This window comes from Astyanax mexicanus, chromosome 23, assembly GCF_023375975.1.
Source record: "Astyanax mexicanus isolate ESR-SI-001 chromosome 23, AstMex3_surface, whole genome shotgun sequence".
In the NCBI taxonomy this organism is placed as follows: Eukaryota; Metazoa; Chordata; class Actinopteri; order Characiformes; family Acestrorhamphidae; genus Astyanax; species Astyanax mexicanus.
In genome coordinates this window covers 13,396,879-13,419,901 of record NC_064430.1, presented here as the reverse complement: position 1 = coordinate 13,419,901, position 23,023 = coordinate 13,396,879, and the positions used below count along the sequence as shown (strand labels likewise).

The 23,023-nt window shown below is 37.3% G+C and overlaps 1 protein-coding gene across 1 annotated transcript in view; it reads left to right on the top strand.

Moving 5' to 3' along the window:
* The window catches only part of igdcc3 (immunoglobulin superfamily, DCC subclass, member 3), a 137,728-nt gene extending 123,623 nt beyond the window's left edge, over positions 1-14,105 (top strand). The window contains exons 13-14 of the mRNA XM_022668149.2: positions 1,397-1,631; positions 2,819-14,105. Of these exons, the coding sequence (XP_022523870.2) occupies positions 1,397-1,631; positions 2,819-2,959 (376 nt within the window). The 3' untranslated portion in view covers positions 2,960-14,105. The remainder of the gene's footprint in view (positions 1-1,396; positions 1,632-2,818) is intronic.
* Positions 14,106-23,023: the final 8,918 nt, after the last annotated feature.

Sequence of the window (23,023 nt, the reverse complement as noted above, 5' to 3'; positions counted from 1 at the left end):
AAATAAAAATGAATAAAATGTAGGATACAAAAATGAGTGGTTATATTGCGACCCAATGCAAAATGTTAATGCTATTCTAATGATAAATCTATGATATGATTAATTTCTGTGCCAGTGCTCAGTGCAGCACTCTCTTCATACAGCAGAGCATTTTCACACTGAACCTTAAAAAAAACAACCAAAATCAACATACTGATGAGCTAATCCATATTCATGACTAACTTAAAAAGAGAAAATCATTTCTCTACTTGATTAATATCTGATATGTGTAAATGTGCTGTTTAAACATCCAACTGTATGTCTAAAAACATTATAGAAAACATGAAAATGAAATTAATTTCTGATTTATACTTGGAAATACAGTCACGTTTTCCATTGAGGTGGTATTTCTGCGACGCGTTATTCAGTTATGAATTATATAATACAGCAGTAATCCTCGTTTATGATTAAGCAAACATGTTCCCGCTACACTATTTGCCATTTGCTCATGAGGTCACAGTTATCCAGGCAGTGTGTTTTATTAATCGGAATGTTTTCTTTTCTAAATGTGCAAATACTTATGCCTTGTTGAATCAGTAAAAGTAAATCTGAATGATTTAATTTAATTAGACATTACATTTGTCCTAGTGAAACATTTACCAAGATACCAAATTAAATATTCACAAACTAATAATTAAAACATATCGTTTAAAGACCCAAATCAGAAAAGGTTGGGACAGTATAGATAAAAAATTAGATCTGCTACACATTACAAGTAGAGATATTCCACAGACAAAGCAATACCCACTTTAGAAATCACCAACAGTAATAATAATATAAAAGATACATTTCAGAAATGAGAAACACGTTTGTGGAAATTATTGTAAATTAATATATTGATAAAAAGTCCACCAGAATAGAAAAAATATTTAAAAAATAATTGGGCATTTTTTTGGCTTCCAGTTAATTTACTAAATATATGAATAAATGCATTTAAGCACATAGTGAGAATAACTGTGGACATCTTGAGTAATCATCTTGATTTCCATATGGAGCTATCATTATTTATTGGATCCAAAAAAAAAAAAGAGATTTCGGTTAAAATACAGCTTTGGAAAAATTAAGAGACCACTTCAGTTTCTGAAGTAGGTTCTCTGATTTTGCTATTTATAGGTAGATGTTTGAGTGAAATGAACAAATGAAATGAGAAATGGCTGAAATAATAAAAAAGATGCAGAGCTTTCAGACCTCAAATAATGCAAGGAAAACAAGTTCATATTCATAAAGTTTTAAGAGTTCAGAAATCAATATTTGGTGGAATAACCCTGTTTTAATCACAGTTTTATGCACTTTGGCGTGTTCTTCTCCACCAGTCTTACACACTGCGTTTGCTTACACACTGCTTTTGGATCTGCAGGTTAATGTTATGTAAGACAGTGCAGGCCACTCCTCAGGTGGGAAGGAACCCGGCGTCAGCAGCAGCAGCAGCAGCGGTGCTGGAGTCCTCCTCCTCTCAGCAGGGAGTGCTGGCCCTTAACGGCCTGCACAGCACCAGTACCGAGGTCAGCAGGGCCCAACACGGAGTCAAGAGCCTGACCAGCTCAAGCCAGAGGGAGAGGCTGGTCTCAGGTTCAACAGATGCTGCACACACGGTGAGCATGGTCTAATTCTAACAAGAAGCTGCTAGCTAGCTAACTTTAGTTCCCTATTATGAGAATACAAAAAAATATATAAAAATGCTGCATCACCCCCCACCCTTTGAAGAGATACGATGCCCTAAATGTAACTAAAGTCCAGCAGTGAAGTTGCTGAATTTTACTGCTTCTCTGCTATTACAACAGACTGCCAGAAACTGCCCTGGTAATTACCGTATTTTACAGACTATAAGGAGTACCATATTATAAAGCGCACTAACTATAAACATCTATTATCTGGTCTATATTCATACATAAGGTGCACAGAATAATAAGGTGCATTTTAAGCGAACAAGGGTGTCGCCATGTTTTCCTTCTAATTCAGCAGGTATCGCCACTCAGGGCACCTAAATCAACAAAACTGTAATTCTTAAAAATAGATTTCGATTAGCAGCAGCACTAGCCAGGGTTAGCAGCGCATAACGCTAGTAAATGCTGCCCTAAAGGGCTACACTGAGGAACCAGGGCACTATCAGCAAGTGGTTTGTCCCACGTAGCTTGTTTTAACACGGCAAACACACAGACTACAGTCTGATACACTCACCTCTGAACAACGAAAGAGCTAGTGCTGTGGTTACCGGCTAATGCTAATACTGCTCCTGCCTTGGTGCTGGAGAATCTTCATTGAAACTCCTGTATAACACTGTACTTCAGCAGAGTAGCTTTACTGCTCCTTACAACCTGACTGGTAGAATTCATACATAAGGTTCACTGGATTATAAGGTGTACTGTCAATTTTTTTTGCAAAAATTAAAGGATTTTAGGTGAACCCTATAGCGCCAAAAATACGGTCTTTATTTATTTATTGCCTTATTTTCACCATGTATTGGGTTCTTGTCCCACTCCCCCTTAAGACTCAGTTCCAAGGTATTTAAAAAAAGGGATATGAGTACAAATGAAAAATGTGATTAGGCCTCAGCCCCTTATAGTCAACAGGAATCCAACATTCACACATTTTTCTTTGATGACTATGTAGTTCAAAGATAAAAATCATTGTGGAGATGGTCTTAATATGCTCAGCCAAACATCAGAGAAAGATTTCAGGCCCAGACTTCTTATGAAAGCCACTGAATCTAGGTACAGTGTCTCAAGCTCACTTACCACCTTTTTAATATATGTATGCATGCACGTTTCTTTTTTCTCAGATGGAAAGCTTGCTGGTCTCTTGTTCGCTCAACGAGACCCAGATGTCCACGCTATCCCTGGATGACTTCAGCTTGGTGGAGGAACGCAGAGGAACGCAGTACCACGATCGACCCTCAGAGAGCCAGCTGGATGAAGGCTGAAGATGCAGTGAAAAGCCTGTAAACTCCACTCAGACTACTCCTCTCCCTCTCAGGTCAACTGAAGTATTCCCTATTTTTTTCTCCTTTTTAATGTGCAGAGTTTATATATGTTACGTTCCCGAGTGTGGGAACTGCTGGACACCATAACTGGGAGGGCCCATGTATGGTTGGGTGTGGTCATCCATGATTTCTTCTTCTTCTTCTTCTTCTTCTTCTTCATTGGAAGATGTTTTAGTTTTTTCACCTTTCAACATTCGGATCAGCAAAGGCAGCGGAAAAAAAGACACATCCTTAAGTGTCTTCTTTGGTAAAAATAAAAAACAAGAAATCCACAGGGAATCCTCATTCCAAATGTACTTTTTAACATTTTTTCAATGTTTTTTTTTTTTTTTTTTGAAGAAAGACTGAAATGTCCTCTTGCCTACTCTCTCAGCCTACCAATGACTTCACGAAAACCCATCCAGCGAAGATGACGGCCTTCTTCCAGGGATTTGAAACGATTACTCTGTCTCAGGATGTTTTTTCCGTGATATCGATATATATATAAATATATATTTTTTTCTTTAATCAGTCGCCAGCCTTCAGGCTTTAGGCTCGGCTACGTGAATCCTGGGATTTTGCAACAGAAACCTACCTCAGCCGGAATGAATGTGTAAACGGGAAGCCTTTTTTTTTCGGATCTGCGTCTTCGTCTTTTCCGTTTCGTTACGTTACGTGTCAAGTGTTTGGTCAGAAAAAAAAAAGTAACAGGTGCTGCGCTACCTCAGATGTCAAGAACCACCACTTTCACGCTCGTTGAAGAGAAACGAGAGAAGATAAAATCCAACATATAGCACTTCCAAACGTTGAAGTCAATGTTCTACCTCAAGATAACAATGCTGTTGTTGTTGTTGTCGTCGTTGTCCTTTTTTTTTCATAATGAAACATGTTACCTCTTTTTTTTTTTGTGAGATCCTGGCTTCCCAGTGTTGAATTGAATTGCTGTGTTTTGGATATGTCAGTACCTCATGCAAGTTGACAGATGACATTGTATGAATTCTGCTCATCGAGACATTCTTATCCGTAGTGTTTTTTGTAGGATTTGTTTTTGACTTTTTTGTTTTGTTTTGTTTTGTTTTATTTTTGTTCGTTTTCAAGTATTTTTAGTTAATTTAGCTCAACGTAAAGACTGTTAGAGATGCATTGCACTGCTACTAATGATTTCAGGATGCGTTTTTCTGCCATTTACCGTGTTATGCTATTTACATGGAGGAGAAAGGAGGACGAGATACATCAGCGTTGGACATGCATTGAGTTTTACTGCGTGTGTGTGTCTGTACAAACATCTGTGTGGTGGACTTCTGTAACTGTATTGTGTGCCAGAGACAAGGGGTCAGGGGGGTTCATTCAGTATACGTGTATATATGATGTACTTAAGAGAATTAAGCACAGATTTATCATGGTGTTAGCCTGGGTGTCGATGTAACGGTGTGGTAATATAGAAATGGTGGAAGATGAGTGGGTTCTAAAACGGCAGGACATCGCCCTAATAAGATTTTGATGGTGGAGCGAAGTCAGGTAATGACACAGTGTGATATATCAACATGAATTGAAAAACAATCAAATCAATTAGCAAGTTGGTTCTCCCCCAAGCCCCACTCACAAAAAACAAACATTTATATGGTAGCAGGTCAGTCAATAGTGTAGCAGGATTTTAAAAAGCAGCTCCTTTGTTGTGTTGGAGTCTTGGAGCGAGACAGATCAGGGATCATTAATAGCATCTATGGGTGGGAAGATCCTATAAGCTTAAAATATTTGCAAGTTTAACCTTTAAGGATCCGTGAACTCACCAGTGCACCAAATGCAGTGTTTCCCAATCTTTCTATTAATATTTTTGCCATAATGCAGCTCAGTTAAAAAGCTCATCTTTTGTCTCTCACCGTGTCTAACTAGTGGATTTGTGCGTCTGTTATTGGTCTCTCTGTATCTGTAATTGTTGGATTCATGCATTTGTCTTTGCTTTGTGTAAAAATGACCAATGAACACTCAGGAAATCACTAAAAACATATTTAATAGAATTGTGGAATAATATTAAATGCTTTTTCAGCTAATAAAAGAATCAGGGGCTGGATTGCAAAGGAAATATCCATATTCAAGAAAAGTAGCCTTGTAACTCCAGGTAATATTGACATACGATCTTGAACGAACTCTGTCTGTCTGTATTATTGCTGTGTTAGTAAGATATTAATAGAAGCATTTCAATAGAACTGGTGAGTTTGTCGATCCCAGAGAGTTAAATCAGTACAAATCTGCAAACGTATTACAGTAAAAATTCTACACGGCTTCAGATTCTATAATTGAAATATAAAAGACCAGCATCACAATATTTAGATTTTAATCTGAGCTTTGTATACAAATCAGAATGGACAAACAGTATAACAACAAGCATGTTTAAAAACTGTTATGATAAACGGTGAGTACAGAGAAAATGAACAGAATTTCCGAAGCAACAGTAAAATTACGGTATCAATGAAGCTTAACCTCAAATCAGAAAAGGGTAAAAAACAGTATGGAAAAAAACAATATTATTTACATTACTTACAGGAATAGATGTACAGCTTTGGAAAAATGTAGGGACCACTTCAGTTTCTGAATCAGTTTCTCTGATTTTGCTATTTATAGGTTTATGTTTGAGTAAAATGAACATTGTTGTTTTATTCTACTACTACAGAACTACAGAAAACATTTCCTCCAAATTCCAAATAAAAATACTGTCATTTAGAGCACTTATTTTTGGAAACTGAGAAATGGCTAAAATAACTAAGAATATGCAAATATACAAAGAAAACAAGAACATATTTATAATGTTTTAAGAGTTCAGTAATCAATATTCACTGTAATAACCCTGGTTTTAATCACAGTTTTCATGCATCTTGTCATGTTCTCCTCCACCAGTCTTACACACTGCTTTTGGATAACTTTATGCCTGCACTCCTGGTGCAAAAACTCAAGCCGTTCAGCTTGGTTTGATGGCTTGTGATCATCCATCTTCCTCTTGATTATATTCCAGAGGTTTTCAATTTGGTAAAATCAAAGAAAGTAAGTGGTCTCTTTCTCTCTTTTTCCAGATCTGTATGTTATCAAATGTAATAGAGTTGATCAGCCAAACCATAAAATATATTGGGTGCATTTTCACATTAATCACAGTCAAATCAAATAATAAGTAAGAAACTTAGTATTATTTTTGTTAGTAGTAGCAGTACTAAATCTTCCATACTGACCTTTGATTTGGGGTGTATTCAATGATGAAACATGCCATGATGAGAAAACCTATGAAAATTACAAAATCAACTAACTTATTTTTTTATACATGATTAAAAGGCAAGTAAAACAAAATGTTGCAGTATTACTGGATATATGTTAAAATGTAGACACATTTGAGACATTAATTATTTTTGATAAAAATGACAGTTTTATTGTTGAAGCTGTTATACTGATAATATCTTTTGAAAAGATAAATCTGTGGCCAAACAGTGAATTCAGAATACAGTAATAATTCAAAATATGACATTTCATAACACTGCAGTACTCAGCAACCTGTTCTGCAGTCAGTGTAGAAGCTTAGTTTAAGAATCAGCACTGTGGACAGTACATAACCTACTACACTTCATAACCTGGCTTTAAAACAGTCCTGCTGCTCATCCATCGCTCCACCATCTTAATCTTCTCTTGGGCTTTTGCTCTTCTTAAAAGGGCTTTAAGAGGGAGACAACAGTTGACACCATGATGGTCCATCTCTATCCTCCAGTGTTCCACAATGCCCTGGTGCTTTTATATCCCTCTTTTCCTTTAATAACCTACCTCAACACAGCTGTCATGCTCTCAGGTCATTCTCCCACCGGGGAAGATTTTATGTTTTTCTATGACGCACACACACACACACATACACACACACACACACACACACACACACAAACACACACACAGATTTACAGTATGTCAGAGGAGCATCTCTTTTATGTCCTTTTAAATTTTCAAACCGTGTAGACTGTAAACATGAGACATCCATGTTTTTTTCATACTTTTTTATAACATTGTGTGGAAGTGAATGTCTGACAAATGTTACTTTGAAATGTTTTGTATCTGATTTTTTTTATATATATATATATTTTTTAGGTTTATGCACTGTATCTTCTATCATCTTCTGCCTCAAAAGTCTCCACGAATGCTCAAGGGAATATCAAACACTCATGCTTACGCTAAAGCTGTCCATACTCGCTTGCTTGCAACATTGTCGGTCGTCGCTGATATCGATGCATGTAAATACACCTAGTAACCTTGTAAAAGCGGAGGGGAAAAAAAATCATACGTTTCAAACCACACAGTGGCTTCTCTGATTGACGCAGTAACGAGTACAGTGCGTTCATTCCATCGGCATCAATCAAGTGAAAGTGAATACTAATCCCGAAACAGACCTCTCTCGAAGGCGGAGCCTCCTGTATAGAAAGAAAAGATAGAAGTGGATTAAACTCGTGAGTGATTGCGATGAATATTAATATCGGACGCATCGTGTTGTCTGCGGGCGAACGTGGTGGAGTGTTCAGTATTCTCTTTCTTTGTGTGTTAGATAGCTGAACTGATCTGTCCATATGTAATAGAGATCAATGAAATGGTACTGAACAAGTTATACGGGGGTGTGTGTACGTGGGTTTGCTGTGCTGTAAAGGCTTGTCCTTATTAATTAAGAGAATTCTGTGTGAAATGTCAACCGATTGTACGACTCTAGTGCACATGACTCTTCAGACTTGGATTTTCTAGATGTGTTCGCTAAACACAAGATTCAGTGAGTTTTAATGGTGTTATGGTGAAAATGCAGTTCAGACCATTGCCAGTTGCCTGCAGTGCTGTGACTCCTGCTGCATTTTTAATGGCATTATTTTATGCATTTTGTTTTTGTTTTTGTTGTGTTTGTTTTTATTTGATTTGATTTGATTTTTTATTGTTTTATTTTTTATTTGTTTCATTTTGGTCTTAAGATTTTGGTATTAGTTTCTCTTGTCCGTTGTGAAAGCCCGTATATTTCAGTAGGAGTGTTAGAGTTCAGTGGAAAAATAGTGCTTAAACTAGCAGAAGGGAGCCATGGCGTAATGTCGTATTTATTAATGTTGCGTACGTAGTGTATTTATTGACGGCTGCCAACTGTTCCTGTGTGTTACGTCTCTCTTTCTCTCTCACGGTGCTTTTTTAAAATATTTTACATTTTTTTTACAGAAACACACAAAAAAAAAAAAAACACAAAACATCCGTTTTAGTTGCTCCTGTTGCGTCAGGTGGGCGGGGTGTGCTTAGAGAAAGCTGCCGGTGGGGTTCGGTAAAATTTGGTGGCGGTCATTTTTACTCAAATGACTGTGGAAATGATCTTCACTGACCCCTCTAAAGTTTTGACAGCTTTCACTGCCAAATAGTGCGCCTTATTTCAGTATATAAATATTTCAGTATGTGTGATCAGATTCCCGCTTCCGACTTTTGATTGGTTTTCCTGCCATCGTCAGGACTCTCTCTTTTGGGCTAGACATACCGCTCTGAACTGTGCTTGCAGAACGACTGCCTCCAACAGTCACCTCAGGAGATTATATGCTTCTTTTTTTTACTATCTCAATCTGTATCTCTCTTTTCTGACGAACAGACCTTGAGTGGTGAGATTCCCATTCACACAGAGTAGTAGTTGGTGTAGATTTTTTTATTTTTTTATTTTTTTTTAAGTGCTCTCAGGGAAATATCAGCTCCTCTTGCTCACTTTCCAGTCTATACAAGAGAGATGGAGTGGTCGTCACCCTGCACCCTGTGTCTGTATAGATGTACAACTGTCTTATCCTCCCCACAATCCTCTCTCTCTCTCTCACTCTCTATTTTCCCTATTTTCCCAGTTTTGAAGCTAATTCAGAGCTAATCAGTGTTGATTCACACACACAGAGCTGCTGAGGATAATCCCTGAATGCGGAGAAATCAGATGGAGACCCATCTGAAGCAGAACCACCGCTCCACTCGCTGCCTCAACGGCAGCCCCCTCACTCTCACCGGCGGCCCCCTGCTCCTTGGCCTCTCTTTTGTTTTAATTCAGCATGCTTCTTTGTCTATAGCTATATAATCCATAAGCGAACAAAGAGGGTATTACCTCCTATCCTGATGGCCCTTCATCATACCAGACCCCCCAATCCCACAACCACCCACCCACATTTCTGTAAAGAAACTCTCATTTGTCAGAGGGAGACCCCTCGCCCCACAATTCCCAAGGGAGACTCAGGGACGACCCATTACCATTTAGCAGCCTCGGCCAGCGCCTGTGCTATGGCAACCCGAGCCCATTCCGCTCCGCAGACACAAAATCAAACTCCGAATCTGTAAAACAAACATTGTTTTTATCGAGGGACCACATGCCGCCACCGCGGCTCCCTAAGCCCCATTCAGAGCCGGGACTTAAAACAGGACCGCGCCCGAGGGGTGTCCCATACAGGCATGGTGCTAAACAGTTTATTGCCCTGTCTCACACAGGTTTCTCCCCGCGGGAATTGCCTTTTAGCATTCATCACAGTCTCGCCATCACCCACCAGCACCAACAAACGAAAGTATTTAGTTCAACAGGCTCCGCAACACTGATGGAAATGTTCGTGACATACTAAGAAATGCCAATAAAGATAATTTAGCAAATTTAGCTAGCAAATGTAGATGCAGACAGGCTGTGCTTTAATACGTGTACTTGCATTCCAGCTAAGGTTTCTCTAACTAAGTATTTCTCACACATTTGAGGTGGTCTGTGACTGTGTCACAATTGCGTATTTCACACTAATACAGTACACCAAGAGGAAAGTTTATTAAATGCTAACATACCATTAAAGCTAATTCAGCTAGCAAATTTAGATACAGATGAAGTCTAACTAGCGTTTCTAAGTATTTTTGACACATTTGAGGTGGTCTGTGTAGCCCTAGTTAAGCTAACAGAGAACATTAAAAGAACATTTAGCTACATTTTAAAAAAGGTTCCAGGAAAGTTAGTCAGAAATAATGTTGCTGGTTTATATCACAACGTTATTAAAAAAATTCTCACATAATAGAAAATACTAACATTATGAAAACGTTAAAAGTAGCATTTCCAAAACTAAAAGTTAAACTTTAACAGAAGTGATGTTGCAGCAATGTTCCAAGAAAATTTAAAAATGTTAAATAAAAGCGTTCTAAGAACATCTAGAAAACCTGACATATTGAACATTCTAAGAAATGTTCTGAACTGTAACATTTCTAAAAAGTAGTCATAATTTCTTTGGTAGAGAATAATTTGTTGTATTGGAAATCAAAATTTACCGTAGCTAAGTCTGCGCTAACGTTACTATGTTATGTAGCTCGCCGCTAATGTTAGCTATCTTGCCACTAACCTTAGTTTTCTCCCCAGTAATGTAGCTAACTCATCCCTAACATTACTATGTTAGCTAGCTCTCTGCTAACTTTAGTTCTCTACCCGGTAACATAGCAAACTTATCGCTATCATTACTACCTTAGCTATCTCTCCGCTAACGTTAGTTCTCTCCCTGTTAAGATAGATAGCTCGCCTCCAATGTTACTATATTAGCTAGCTCTCTGCTAACCTTAGTTCTCTCCCAGTAATGTAGCCAAATAACTCGCTGCTAACATTAGTATGTTAGCTAGCTCGCCGCTAACGTGAACTAGCTCTCTGTTAACCTTAGTTGTCTTTCCAGTTAGCATGTGCTTTCCCATCTGCATTAAACGCACCGTCTGAAAATGTAATACCTACAGTAAATTTACAGTAAATTTAAGACCTTTAAGACCCGGATTTTTCTAGACTTTTTAAGGACCTGCAAGAACCCGATTATACTCAAAGCACTATATTGTGTATGGAAATGTTAATGTTCCTTATTCTGTGGTAGTTCGAAAGTGGAATGGTTAAAAGCCTATCTTTTAGTATTAGCTAGCAAATTAGGCTACTTCCCTAGCCAACTTGCTAGCCACTTGTTATTGTTCTTTCACCTGTTCCTATGACAGTATGTTGCATACCACTATACCACTGGAATGAAAGTACGCTAATTGAAACACAGCCCTAACTGACTACTTACTGTTACTTACCTTTAAACTAGTTTTCAGTCATTTCTCAATATCCTAGACTTTTAGCCCAACAACAAAGCACTGTGCGTAAATACACTCGGGACTGGTTTTAATTCCTGACATTTTTGTCCTTTTCAGGTTTTTTCAGAAACTCTAAATATGAACACTAAATATGCAGCTGTATAAGTGTACAGTATTCATTATTCATACATTAGAATGAGCAAATCAGGCTGTAGTATGTTGTAAAATATTTCTCTTTGAATGTGCCATTCAAAAAAAGCATACCACAAATTTTTGTATTGCAATGATGCTGTAATATCAGTCTTCACAGCAGCAGCCACAGCGTAGTAAAGCGGTTCAGCTCTACATTTTCACTTGGATAAGTATGAGATATCAAACTCGACCCCAGATCCATTCACTCACCATTTACTCATCATTTATCAGCGTTTATCTGCGTTATATTAAAATTTCGCAGAAATATAGCCAATGTCAGACATTCCCATAGAACATTCTCCCAGCACTTAAGAGATTGTTTCCTCGCTTAAGAATTGATTTGCTGTCAGAGCAGGTGGCTGATCATGGAATAAAAATAAAGTGGAATAAAGGGAATGATGCATTAATCTTTCAAGGAAAACGCGGAATCCTAGATTCTACTTTTAGTGCCCTCAGTGGAGAGTGGCTTTATGGAAATGCCACTCTTCACCCACACACTTCAATCAGAAAGCGAGGCACTGAGTGCTGGCCAGCCCACTCTCAAGCCCTATTCAACATGTTCCTTTTTTCTCAGAAGGTGCAGAGAAAAAAAAAAAAGAGAACATGCTGCCGAGATCCGTGATTGGAATCCAGCACCAATCTGCAATGTCTGAAGCAAATTCCAAAGTAAATTACCTGCTGTATTGTAATCAGCTGTTTCAGTATTTAGTGCGTCCACCACAATCCAGTTCAGTTTTTTCGAAGAAAAAATAAAGGGAGATTTCTCAGCAGCAGCTTCACACAATTAATCGTAATGATCACAAATGTTTTTCTATTTCCTTTTCTCAGAAACGCTGCAGTTACACTGCTCCAGAAAGTCCACACTGCAAATTATTCCATTTATTTTCAGTGGAAAGCGTTGGTTCATTCATGTGTAGCCAGACAAGGCATAGAAAGTCTGGTAACACAAATTTGTCCAGTAAGAAGACAGCTGTTTTTTTGTGCAAGAAGTGTGCACATTGAAAAGCATGAAACATTTGACCTGTATTCAAATATTTCAGTGGCAGTTTCTCCACAGGTACAGAAGAGCAATAGCGCTAACTGCTAATTGCCTTCTATGATACATAATAAGTTAATTTATTCGAAATCCTTGCAGAAACACACCATTTTCTATTATCAACACAACATAAAAGCAATGCTTTTATTACTTTAAAATACAAAGATACTGAGCAAGAAGTTATTTCAATACGTTTTGCAGGGAATAATTTCATTAACACTCATACTCATTGCTCTGGATCAGTTTAAATGCAGCGTTGCAGCTTCTTGATCAGCTTCACAATCTTTCAAGACTCACAGTGTTGAACCATCTTCTCATTGAAAGGATGGACAATTAAATTTCTGCTTATTTTAGACATTGATTTATAAAAAAAGTCATTCAGAGTTGTTTGGTGTAAATGCTTGTTCGTAGAGAAAATTGAATTAAGTCAGGTATTTGGCATGTAAACTCACATTTAACCATTTTACTATCAGTTAAGGCTAAACAAGATTTTGCAACCTTAGGTGCTGCCATATTGTCTGCAGTTTACATAGCCTGTCGCCCAGACTCCTGACCAATCATTGAGCGTTGTCACACACTGTCTTCAGCCATAGATTTTCATTGTGTGTGACACGGCAAACGAAGCCCGAGTGCATCTTCTGCGGCTAGAAGTATGCTGAGGCCTAAAGTATGCAGCGTTTTGCTTCTGTTTTGTCCTGATTTAGAAACCGTAATCATAGAAAAAATAAAACGTAACTGTCTAACAGTCTGGAGCTGCGGTACAGAATGGTAAAGCACCACCTTAGTAACCTTTTGGCTTTGCGTTGAAAAATGCCAGCATCTTCCAGTGCAAGCCATTGTCTTCTTTTAACAGCTTCTCAAAAAAAAAAAATCTGCCTCAGATTTAATCTTTAGAGGATCTTACACCAAATCACTCTGATTTACTTTATAATAGAGTTAAAAAGAGGTCTAACAGATATTGCATGGTTGTTGGGGGTCCCATCTTCTTCCATACACAACACAACTGATCTAATGGCTATCTAAAGTATTTCCTTAAAAAAATGAAATACATTACGGCTGCTATTTGACAGGATGTTGAAGGGTCAATAAATGAACATTACATTACAGACTTTTCTGTATAAGAACTGCTGTAGATATCTCCCTTTTGCTAGCCTCCGTATGCTAATATCATAATTCTGCTGGGTTAGATTGGTTAAAATGCTAAAACCGAGCTCCAACCAAAAAAACAAACTCCTAATGCACCACCTGCACCGGCCTGTGCCACCTGACTGACTATCCTCTCCACCTAAAACCACTCAGATACACTACTGTAGGTGTTCACAAGTGGGGAGAGCCTGAGAAAAGGATTTTAAATACAGATAGCAATGTGGAAATGTCTGTCCATGTCTGTCCGTCTGTCTGTCTGTCCTCTCGCTTCTCCCCAGGGTGACCCACAGCCTGAATCAAGTTTTAATTTAAGTGTTTTTTATGTTTTTGGTTTTTTTTTTCTGATCAAATGAAGTTTGATTTGGCTTTTTGTTTGTTTGTTTGTTTGTTTGGGAACGCTACCTTTCTGCAGTTTTATTTATGTGCTTCTCCATGTTTGATATCTGTAATTAATTCTGACCTCCGTTCAGGTCGTGATTCTCTACTTATACAGATGTACATATGCATATGCGCTGTACGTGTATATGTATATGCGTATGGAAAACATGATAGACCGTTTTTAGTGGTTTGTATCGTTTTAGGGTTCCTCGTGCAACATTGATTAAAGAAAAAAAACACATCAATGATAATAAACTAGTTCTAGTAATAAAAGCAAAACACATTGTCTCTTATTTATTGACTGTTTCTGTACTCCTTTGTTGAATACTCTTAATTAGGGGTGGGTGATATGAATATTTTAGGGTATTTTTGGGATAGCAATACTCAAGAAACAAAAAAAACGAATTTTATCTTATAAACTTACCAATATATTCAGATTTTGTATAATTATAGCAAATTAATGACAAAACATTTGACCTAATTTTTTTTCTATTTTGTAAACTTACCAGTATGCTCTGATTTTGTAGAAAAATCATAAAAAATTATAATCATAAAAAGAATATTCTATTTTGGTATCTTACAGGTAAACACTAATATAACAATATGATTTTGGTTATCATTTAACACATAATAATCATATTATTGTGTACAATTTGATATGGCACACTCCTATTCGTAATTAATAAAGGTGCTTCAAATGGTTCTTTGACTGAAGCCAAAGAAGAACAACTATCGGTTCCATTTATGTGTTGTAATAGTGTTGTAATAGTATGAAGTAGGGGTGCAATGTCTGATCAGTTTACTTGACTAAAACCATTATTCAAACTCTTAGTTGGCAACTAATTTATTAGTCGATAAATGGGAATGGGAATGGTTTGGGATTCTCATGAATCCCAGATTAAAGGCCCACATTTAACCAGATCAGTAAGAAATACAGTTTCATTGAAAATAATTTTCACAACCTGGACGCCAAACTGCAGTGAAAACATACAAACTAAGCAGCTGGACGTCACATGAACGGAGTGTGTTCATTGAGCCACATGAGCAAAAAGGCAACATAACAGCAGAGTTATATTTTATATATTATTATATATATTATTAGTGTGAGGAGAGGAAAGTCTCGTATGTACAAATCTTCCAGCTAGTCAACCTCAGAATTATGAAATAATAAAAAAAAAATCTGTTCAACTCCTACATCCCAAATGGACTGTGTCAAAGTAAAAGTCACTACCAATGAACACAGAACATGACTTAAATGTAAGTCACCAAAACATTCACTCAAACAGAAAGACAATAATACACACAGCTCTGGAAAAAATACCACTTAAAAATGATGAGTTTCTTTAAGTTTATCAAATTGAAAACCTCTGGAATATAATCAAGAGGAAGATGGATGATCACAAGCCATCAAACCAAACTGAACTGCTTGAATTTTTGCACCAAGAGTAAAGGCATAAAGTTAATCAAAAGCAGTGTGTAAGACTGGTGGAGGAGAACATGCCAAAATGCATGAAAACTATTATTTAAAACCAGAGTTAGTCCACCAAATATTGAGTTCTAAACTCTTAAAACTTTATGAACATGAACTTGTTTTCTTTGCATTATTTCAGGTCTGAAAGCTCTGCATCTTTTTTGTTATTTTAGCCACGCTCTAATTACAATATTTTTATTTGGAATTTGGGAGAAATGTTGTCGGTTTATAGAATAAAACAACAATGTTCATTTTATTCAAACTTATACCTATAAATAGCAAAATCAGAGAAACTGATTCAGAAACTGGAGTGATGTTTTACAGAGCTGTATATACTGTAGCAGTGTAACACAAAACTTGCTTTGCTGATCTACAAAAGATGAAGATTTTATATATTATATATTTATATAAGAATGTATATATTAACATGTTTTTTCTTTTCATTGCACAAACAGCTTCACACTAAATTTAAAAGCTAAAAGCTATGATGTATTTGTTAAGAATTATCTATAAACTTTGTTTCAGGTCTAATGTGAATAGCCTGTAATGGCTGGTAAAGAACCTTTCCATCAATCAAGCGAAGGTTCTTTAGAGATTACAGTCAGGTGTGGTTCTATAACACCAGTGGTGTTTTTTCTACGACATCAATTTAAAAGATCTATTTTAACCCTCTTTATTTTTAAGAGTGTGTTTTATGGAGAGTGTGTGTTTATGTACTCATGCATGTGCAGCGGTGGAGCGCTGACGTAGGTGTTATTTCTCCTGTGCAATCGCTGCTGTCACTCCAGAGCTGGCTTTTCACACGGATTGATTACACTGCATTGGGTGGTGTTGGGGGGTTTTGGGGGGCTAAAGGAGGCTCATGAATAATTTAGTCACGTAGGCCAGCACTGAGCATTTATCACCTAAAGCTCTTCACAGCACTTCATTTTTCATTTTCATTGTAAAAGCGTCCATGTACAGCGAGTCAGTGCTACATTAGTAGTTTGTCCACAAACTGCTGTTTTAAATAAAGTGCCAGCGTGGATTCTGCTGATGCTAAAGTAGGAAAAATAGCTTTGATTTGGAGAATCCACAGAGAAGAACAAAGGCCTTCTCAGCAAATCACATCTGTGTGCAGTAAAACTCTACAGTGAGCTGCTGGAGATTTTGGACTTCCCTCAGCAGGACTGAAAGAAGTGGCATATGGAGGTGAACCTGTGCCACAAGTGATTTATTCACCCAGAAATATTAACAGCTAAAAATAAGTTGTCAGTACATGATTTATCATTCCCCATCTTCCAATACATTTAGAGAAAATCATTGGTGTTCACCAACTAAATACAAATAGAGAGTGTGGACACTTACAGTTTAATGGGCAAGAAGTTATGACCCACCATATATATATATATATATATATATATATATATTCATCATATCTGTACATTCATCATTGGGCTGGAGTTCAAGGCAGCTTCGCTGAAAAGGGTGAAGCTGAAGCCCCCCCCACAAAATAGAGTTAAAGGAAGAGAGAAGGAGGAAGTTGCAAGTAGAGAGGAAGTGAGGGAATCACCTGCTAATCAAACTTTTTGTAAAAGATAGAATGTTATAATCACGCAGCTCTGGGGCACACATGAGCTCCACTTGTCCATATAATGCATTTGACTTGTAGTGCTGTGTAGTGTGTACTATGCTTCTTCAGTGTTGCAATGTCAATTAATCCTAAACAGATTTCACTCGTTAAAACAGCTCAAAAAAGTTAAAAAAAAAAACTGTTTTAACTATCTACTTGCTAAAAAAAGGGTCTTTAAACTGGACTAGGGCTCATAATGACAGTGTATGTAATGGGTCAGGTCGGGCAAAGCAACCCTTGCAGAAATGCACAGCACTGCATGATCACATGGGCACTTTGTCTCTTGGCACTCTTTAGTGACCATGCACCAGCTCCAAAAGTAGTAGTTGTAAGTACTTTTTACCATTGTTTGTGTCTGAAACATACAAAATTCTCCTTTTTGTTTTGCTTTTGTATACAGGGACTTTCAACACTTCACTACTTTTTTTAAGTGAAAAAGCATGGACAGCAAGGCCTCAAGTCAGCATTTCTTGCATTTCAGACACAGCCAGAGGTACAATCCCAAATTTTGTCTAGGGATTGTTGGAATTAGGAACACTTTAAAGTGTCTTTTCGATTAAAATCAGTGAAATCGGGAGACACAAGAAAAGGGTAAAACAAATCAGTTTTATTTATTATAACAAGGCAGTATTCACTTGTACCACTCCAGGAGAATCAAACCATACATACCCTACATGGTATGCTGACATTACCCTGGATACCGTGGCTCTTGATACATCACAAAGACTTGCTCTCTTGGTCACAGATGCTCCAGCAAGACGTGCACCAACAATTTGTCCTCTTTTGAACTCTGGTATGTCACCCATAATGTGTGCATTGCAACACTCTGCTCTTACTGGTGCAATGTGTAATTAATTAAATTAATGAACTCAAATGACAGGTGTTTCAGTTTCGTTGTCCGACCCCTATAAGCGGTGCTCTGTCCGAGGGAGGTTTCCTGACTTACCCTTAATTATCCCAAGTTCGCTCTGGTCCCATCGTGATCCTGACCAGATTAATGGAGACTTTTTCCCCTTACAGAAAGATCAACACTTATAATAACCACTAACTTGAGTAATGTCCATCACCCTGAATGAGGAAGATCCCTTAAACTGCTCCTAAGACTAGATGCCACCATATAAGTGTCACTGCTGTGCTGAAAATGGTCCATCACTCAAAACTGAGCAGTGAGTGTCTATTAGTAGCTGTATTCCTCCTTTAGTCTGAATCTCAGTCTCTGGAGATGAGAGCAGTGTTGAAATGTCAGACTCACAGAATAAAGAGAATTTCTTCTAGGCTTTAATGTGATCTGTCTGCTCACAGACACACTTCACACACTTCACACTTAATCAGAATCCAATTCCAGAAAAGCTCAATGCCCTTTGTCTGTACTGAACACAGATTTTCATGGAAACAACAGAAGGGAAATAATGCTGGATTACATTTCCATACACGTATTGTGATTTTTTTTTTGTGGTTTATAGCTGTCTAAGCAAGAATTCCACCATTAATGTCTAAAAGGTCTAATATCCTCATAATTTCTGATGATTTCAAGAAATTATGTAAATGTTGTGATGTAATCAAGCTTTAAAACATGATTATTCCTCCTTCTTTCTGAGGTCACACATTCAGTAAATCCAACAATAAAAGAAATCCGTTCCCCGATAAACGCAATGAGTCAATAATAAATGCATTGTATCCAACAGTATATTAAATCATTACAACAAAGCAGCAAACAAATACAAAACAAAAGTAACAATGAAGGCAATGTACAGGTCAACAGTACAGGTAATTTAATCAACAATTTAGACACTGACTCAAAATATAAAGGCAAAAAAAAGACAATAAATTCAACAGTTAAGGAAATAAATCAACAATGAATACAGCAAAATTAACACTAAAGGCAATACGTCAAAACCTAAGGCAATGAATCGCAATGAATCAACACCAAAGGTAATGGATCAACACTAAAGACAGTACATGCAATTAATCAAAAAAATAATACAGAAAATGTAACAGTAAAGGCAATGAATAAAGACAGTCAATTTTACAGTAAATGCAAAAATCAACACTCAACAAAACAATGCAGCAAATCTAACAGTATAGGCAATAAATCAACACTAAAAGTAATGAATCAACACTAAAAGCAATGAATCAACACTAAAAGTAATGAATCAACACTAAAAGCAATGAATCAACACTAAAAGTAATGAATCAACACTAAAAGTAATGAATCAACACTAAAAGCAATGAATCAACACTAAAAGTAATGAATCAACACTAAAAGCAATGAATCAACACTAAAAGTAATGAATCAACACTAAAAGCAATGAATCAACACTAAAAGTAATGAATCAACACTAAAAGTAATGAATCAACACTAAAAGCAATGAATCAACACTAAAAGTAATGAATCAACACTAAAAGCAATGAATCAACACTAAAAGTAATGAATCAACACTAAAAGCAATGAATCAACAATCAATGTTAAAGGCTGTAACTTTAACAGTAAATGCAATTAATTACCACTGAAGGCAATTAATCAACAACAGTGCAGCAAATTTAACAGTTTAGGGAATGAATCAACACCAAAGGCAGTAAATTTAACAGTAAACGCAATGAATTAACATTAAAGGCAATTAATCAGGAAAAAATACAACACATTTTAACAGTAAAGGCAATTAATCAACACTAAAGACGTGAATTCAACAAAAAGGGAGTAGCACTGCTGAGGTACATTTCTGATTAAAATGCAATAACAGGTGAAAATTTATGACAGAAAAAAGCACTGCTGAGGTAAACATATTGAACTTTGCTGTTTTGTCTGCTTAGATAATAAAAAAAAGGAAATGTGAAATTGTAGTTTTCTATCTGTTTTTTTCTTTTCGTTTAAAAGCATCTATTCAGTTGTGAAAAAGTGTCAAAATCATTGAAAACTTGCCCAAAAATTGTGTTCTGCATTCGGAATTCGTCCTTCAGCCGATTATTTAATTTTGTCAAGATTTGGTTTGGACATTTTTTTTATTTCAGTGTATCTCTAATGACTTTTGCTTCTGTTTTCTCAACATTTGATTGACAGCGTGTGACAGCACATGAGCTGGCTCCAGACTGATAGCAAAATAAGGATGATTGCCAGGTTGGACTGGTCTCAGTGGATCAGGTTAATGGGAAGCTGTGCTGTAAGAGATGTAATCTCTGGAAATACTGTGTTGCTTCCGTGAGCTGCTTACTTGCATTTTTCTTTATGCCGTATTCACCCCCTTCTCTCTCTCTCTCTCTCTCTCTCTCTCTTTCTCTCCTTTTTTTCTCACAATGCCATGCTCTCTCTCAATAAAAGGATTAACTCTACTGTTTACCAGCAGCATCACGCTAGGAAATGCATTTGAATACAGTCGCAATCAAACAAATCATCGCAGACGCGCAGCAGGAGCGCGGTGAAAAGGAATAGGTCAGGAGCTCGCTGAGGAGAGAGGCGGAACGAGGAGAATTCTGGGTTCTCTCCGAGGAGATGGTGCAATCTGTGATAAGTTTCGATCAGTTAATCTTCCTCCAGCAGCTGCCACATTCTTCATTTGTCTATTATTTCCCATTCAGGTAACCAGCAACAGCAAGAGCTGCTTCATTGTTCACTTCATTCACTGCGAGAACATTGTCTTGTGTGTTTTTTCTGCTCTTTTTTTGTGTTAACAGTTAATTACAGCTTGTTTTAATTAGATTTGTGGAAGCCTCTGTGTTTCTCCTCCTTCTTTCCTTTCAGAAAGATACTAAACATCGTGCTGCACCAAATCCTGCTGCTGCTTTCTTCATTATCAGTAGGAAATATTGTCCGCTGTAAATCAGTGCAAACAGGGAGCTGTTTGCCCTGGCCTACACACACACACAAACACTTACATAAACACACATACACACATGCATACCGTACCTACACACCCACGTATACCTTGTGTACGCTGTGTAATACTTTTGTGTCTGAATGTGGAGAAACATATGTTCCATTTATGTGCAATACACTGTACAAAAAGGTCTTCTGAGAAAAATAAAGCATCTGAGTAGGTGTGAAGCTATTGTTTATCTGAGCAAAACATTCTGATATGTTTAACACAATGGTAACAGAATAAATATAGCTAAAACAAATGCATAAAAACACAATACACTGTGAATACTGTATGTGTGAGAATTTATTACCTTAAAGATGTCCAGAAATGTCTTATTCCTAGTTTATAATCTTATTTAATGTAGTTTCTAGTTTTCATCTAATCAAAAATTTAAAAAACACTCCATGAAAACCTTTTGTTTTTTTATGAATATAATTTTAACATATGCACACATTAAGACAAGCCTAAAGTTTGCCTGTATGAACACTGAATAAAAATACAGCTAAAAACTAAATTTTTCCTTGTTTTATTTATTCTTTATTTTTTGTCCTTTAACTGATGTGTCTTGACCCTTTTATAGGAGCTTATTGTTTAAACTGGATCATAGTAGCTTAGTAGCTTTGTCTCAGCAGCAAACAGAGTAAACAACAAAACGCTGAGCTCTGGTATTCTGTAATTTGTTGAAAATGGAAATTGTTTTGTGATAAAATACATTTTACTGTTGAAACAATGCACTTACTCTACTAACTGGGTATCCAGCTGAAAGAAATACACTTGGCTACTGACTCGTTAAACTGCACTGAACTTTTTTTTGGTAAATATTTTTGTACACATTTGTACATATTTCACGTTTTAATTTACAGCATTCAGCTGATACCTTTACCCAAAGTGACTTACAAGGTTATTCCTATTACAGAGTCAATCTTCATTAATTGCACATTGCACCAGTAAGAGCAGAGTGTGAAGGTTCAATTAGCAGGGTAAGAGCACAGTTTTGCTCAAAATATTGCAACACACAACATTATGGGTGACATACCAGTTTAAAGAGTTTAAAAGAGGACAAATTGTTGGTGCACGTCTTGCTGGCACATCTGTGACCAAAGACAGCAAGTCTTTGCGATGTATCAAGAGCCACGATATCCAGGGTAATGTCAGCATACCACCAAGAAGGACCAACCACATCCAACAGGATTAACTGTGGACGCTGTAAGAGGAAGCTGTCTGAAAGGGATGTTCGGTTGCTAAACCGGATTGTATCCAAAAACTATAAAACCACGGCTGCCCAAATCACGGCAGAATTCAATGTGCACCTCAACTCTCCTGTTTCCACCAGAACTGTCCGTCACCACAATAAATTATTGTGGTCTAAAACCAGGTGTATCAGTTTTATTGTCCAACTCCTGTATCTATGACTCTGTCTATATCTAATCATTTTATGTAACTTGTTTTGGGAGAAGAGGGAAGGTCTACAAATGAGTAGACAAGTTGGGCTCAACCTCTGGTCTCTACAGCACAGACTATGGCTAAGAACTCAACAACATAGACAATTTTGGCTTTACTTCTATAGAACAAAATGGAATAAACACACTGCATCCATGCGTATATACAGACATTTGGAAAACAGAGCAGGTCTTGGCTGACTGACTACATCTTGGGTCTGTAATAGTCCGTAATATTTATATTATTCACGTCTATTGAAAACTCCAATGGTCTTGATATTGTTATTGCCCAATTTTTCTTTGATTTCTGACAGTTTTTATTGTGAAAATGTCCAAAATACACATACACACACATACACACACTCACACAAAGATATATGTACACAGAAGCTCAGACTGCCCATATAAATGGCTGAAACCCAATCCCCCAGCCGGCCCACCTCTGTTGGATTTCTCTCGGCCTCGCTGACCTCTTTATAATTTCGGCCTAATGGTGGGAAGGGACCCCTGAAAGGAGGGAGTTTTGAAGGAGAGCAGAGTAAAGAGAGAGAGAAAGAAAGACTGGGGCAGGTCAGAGGCCTCTTTTCCTGCCCTCCTGCCTCTGAAGTTCTCCGCTTTTCTTCTCCCTCTCTCCCTCGCCTCCCCCCGACTCCGTCTCCCACTTTTATGGTTTCCAGATTTCTGAGCCGTAACACTCTTCCCAGGTGACAGAGAGGGAAGGAAAAGGCACAAATAATCAAAACCACCTTGTCAGCTCCTGCCGCTCTTCTAGGGTCATGTGCCTACATGCATGTTTCTTGTGTGAGTGTTAGTGAGTGAGT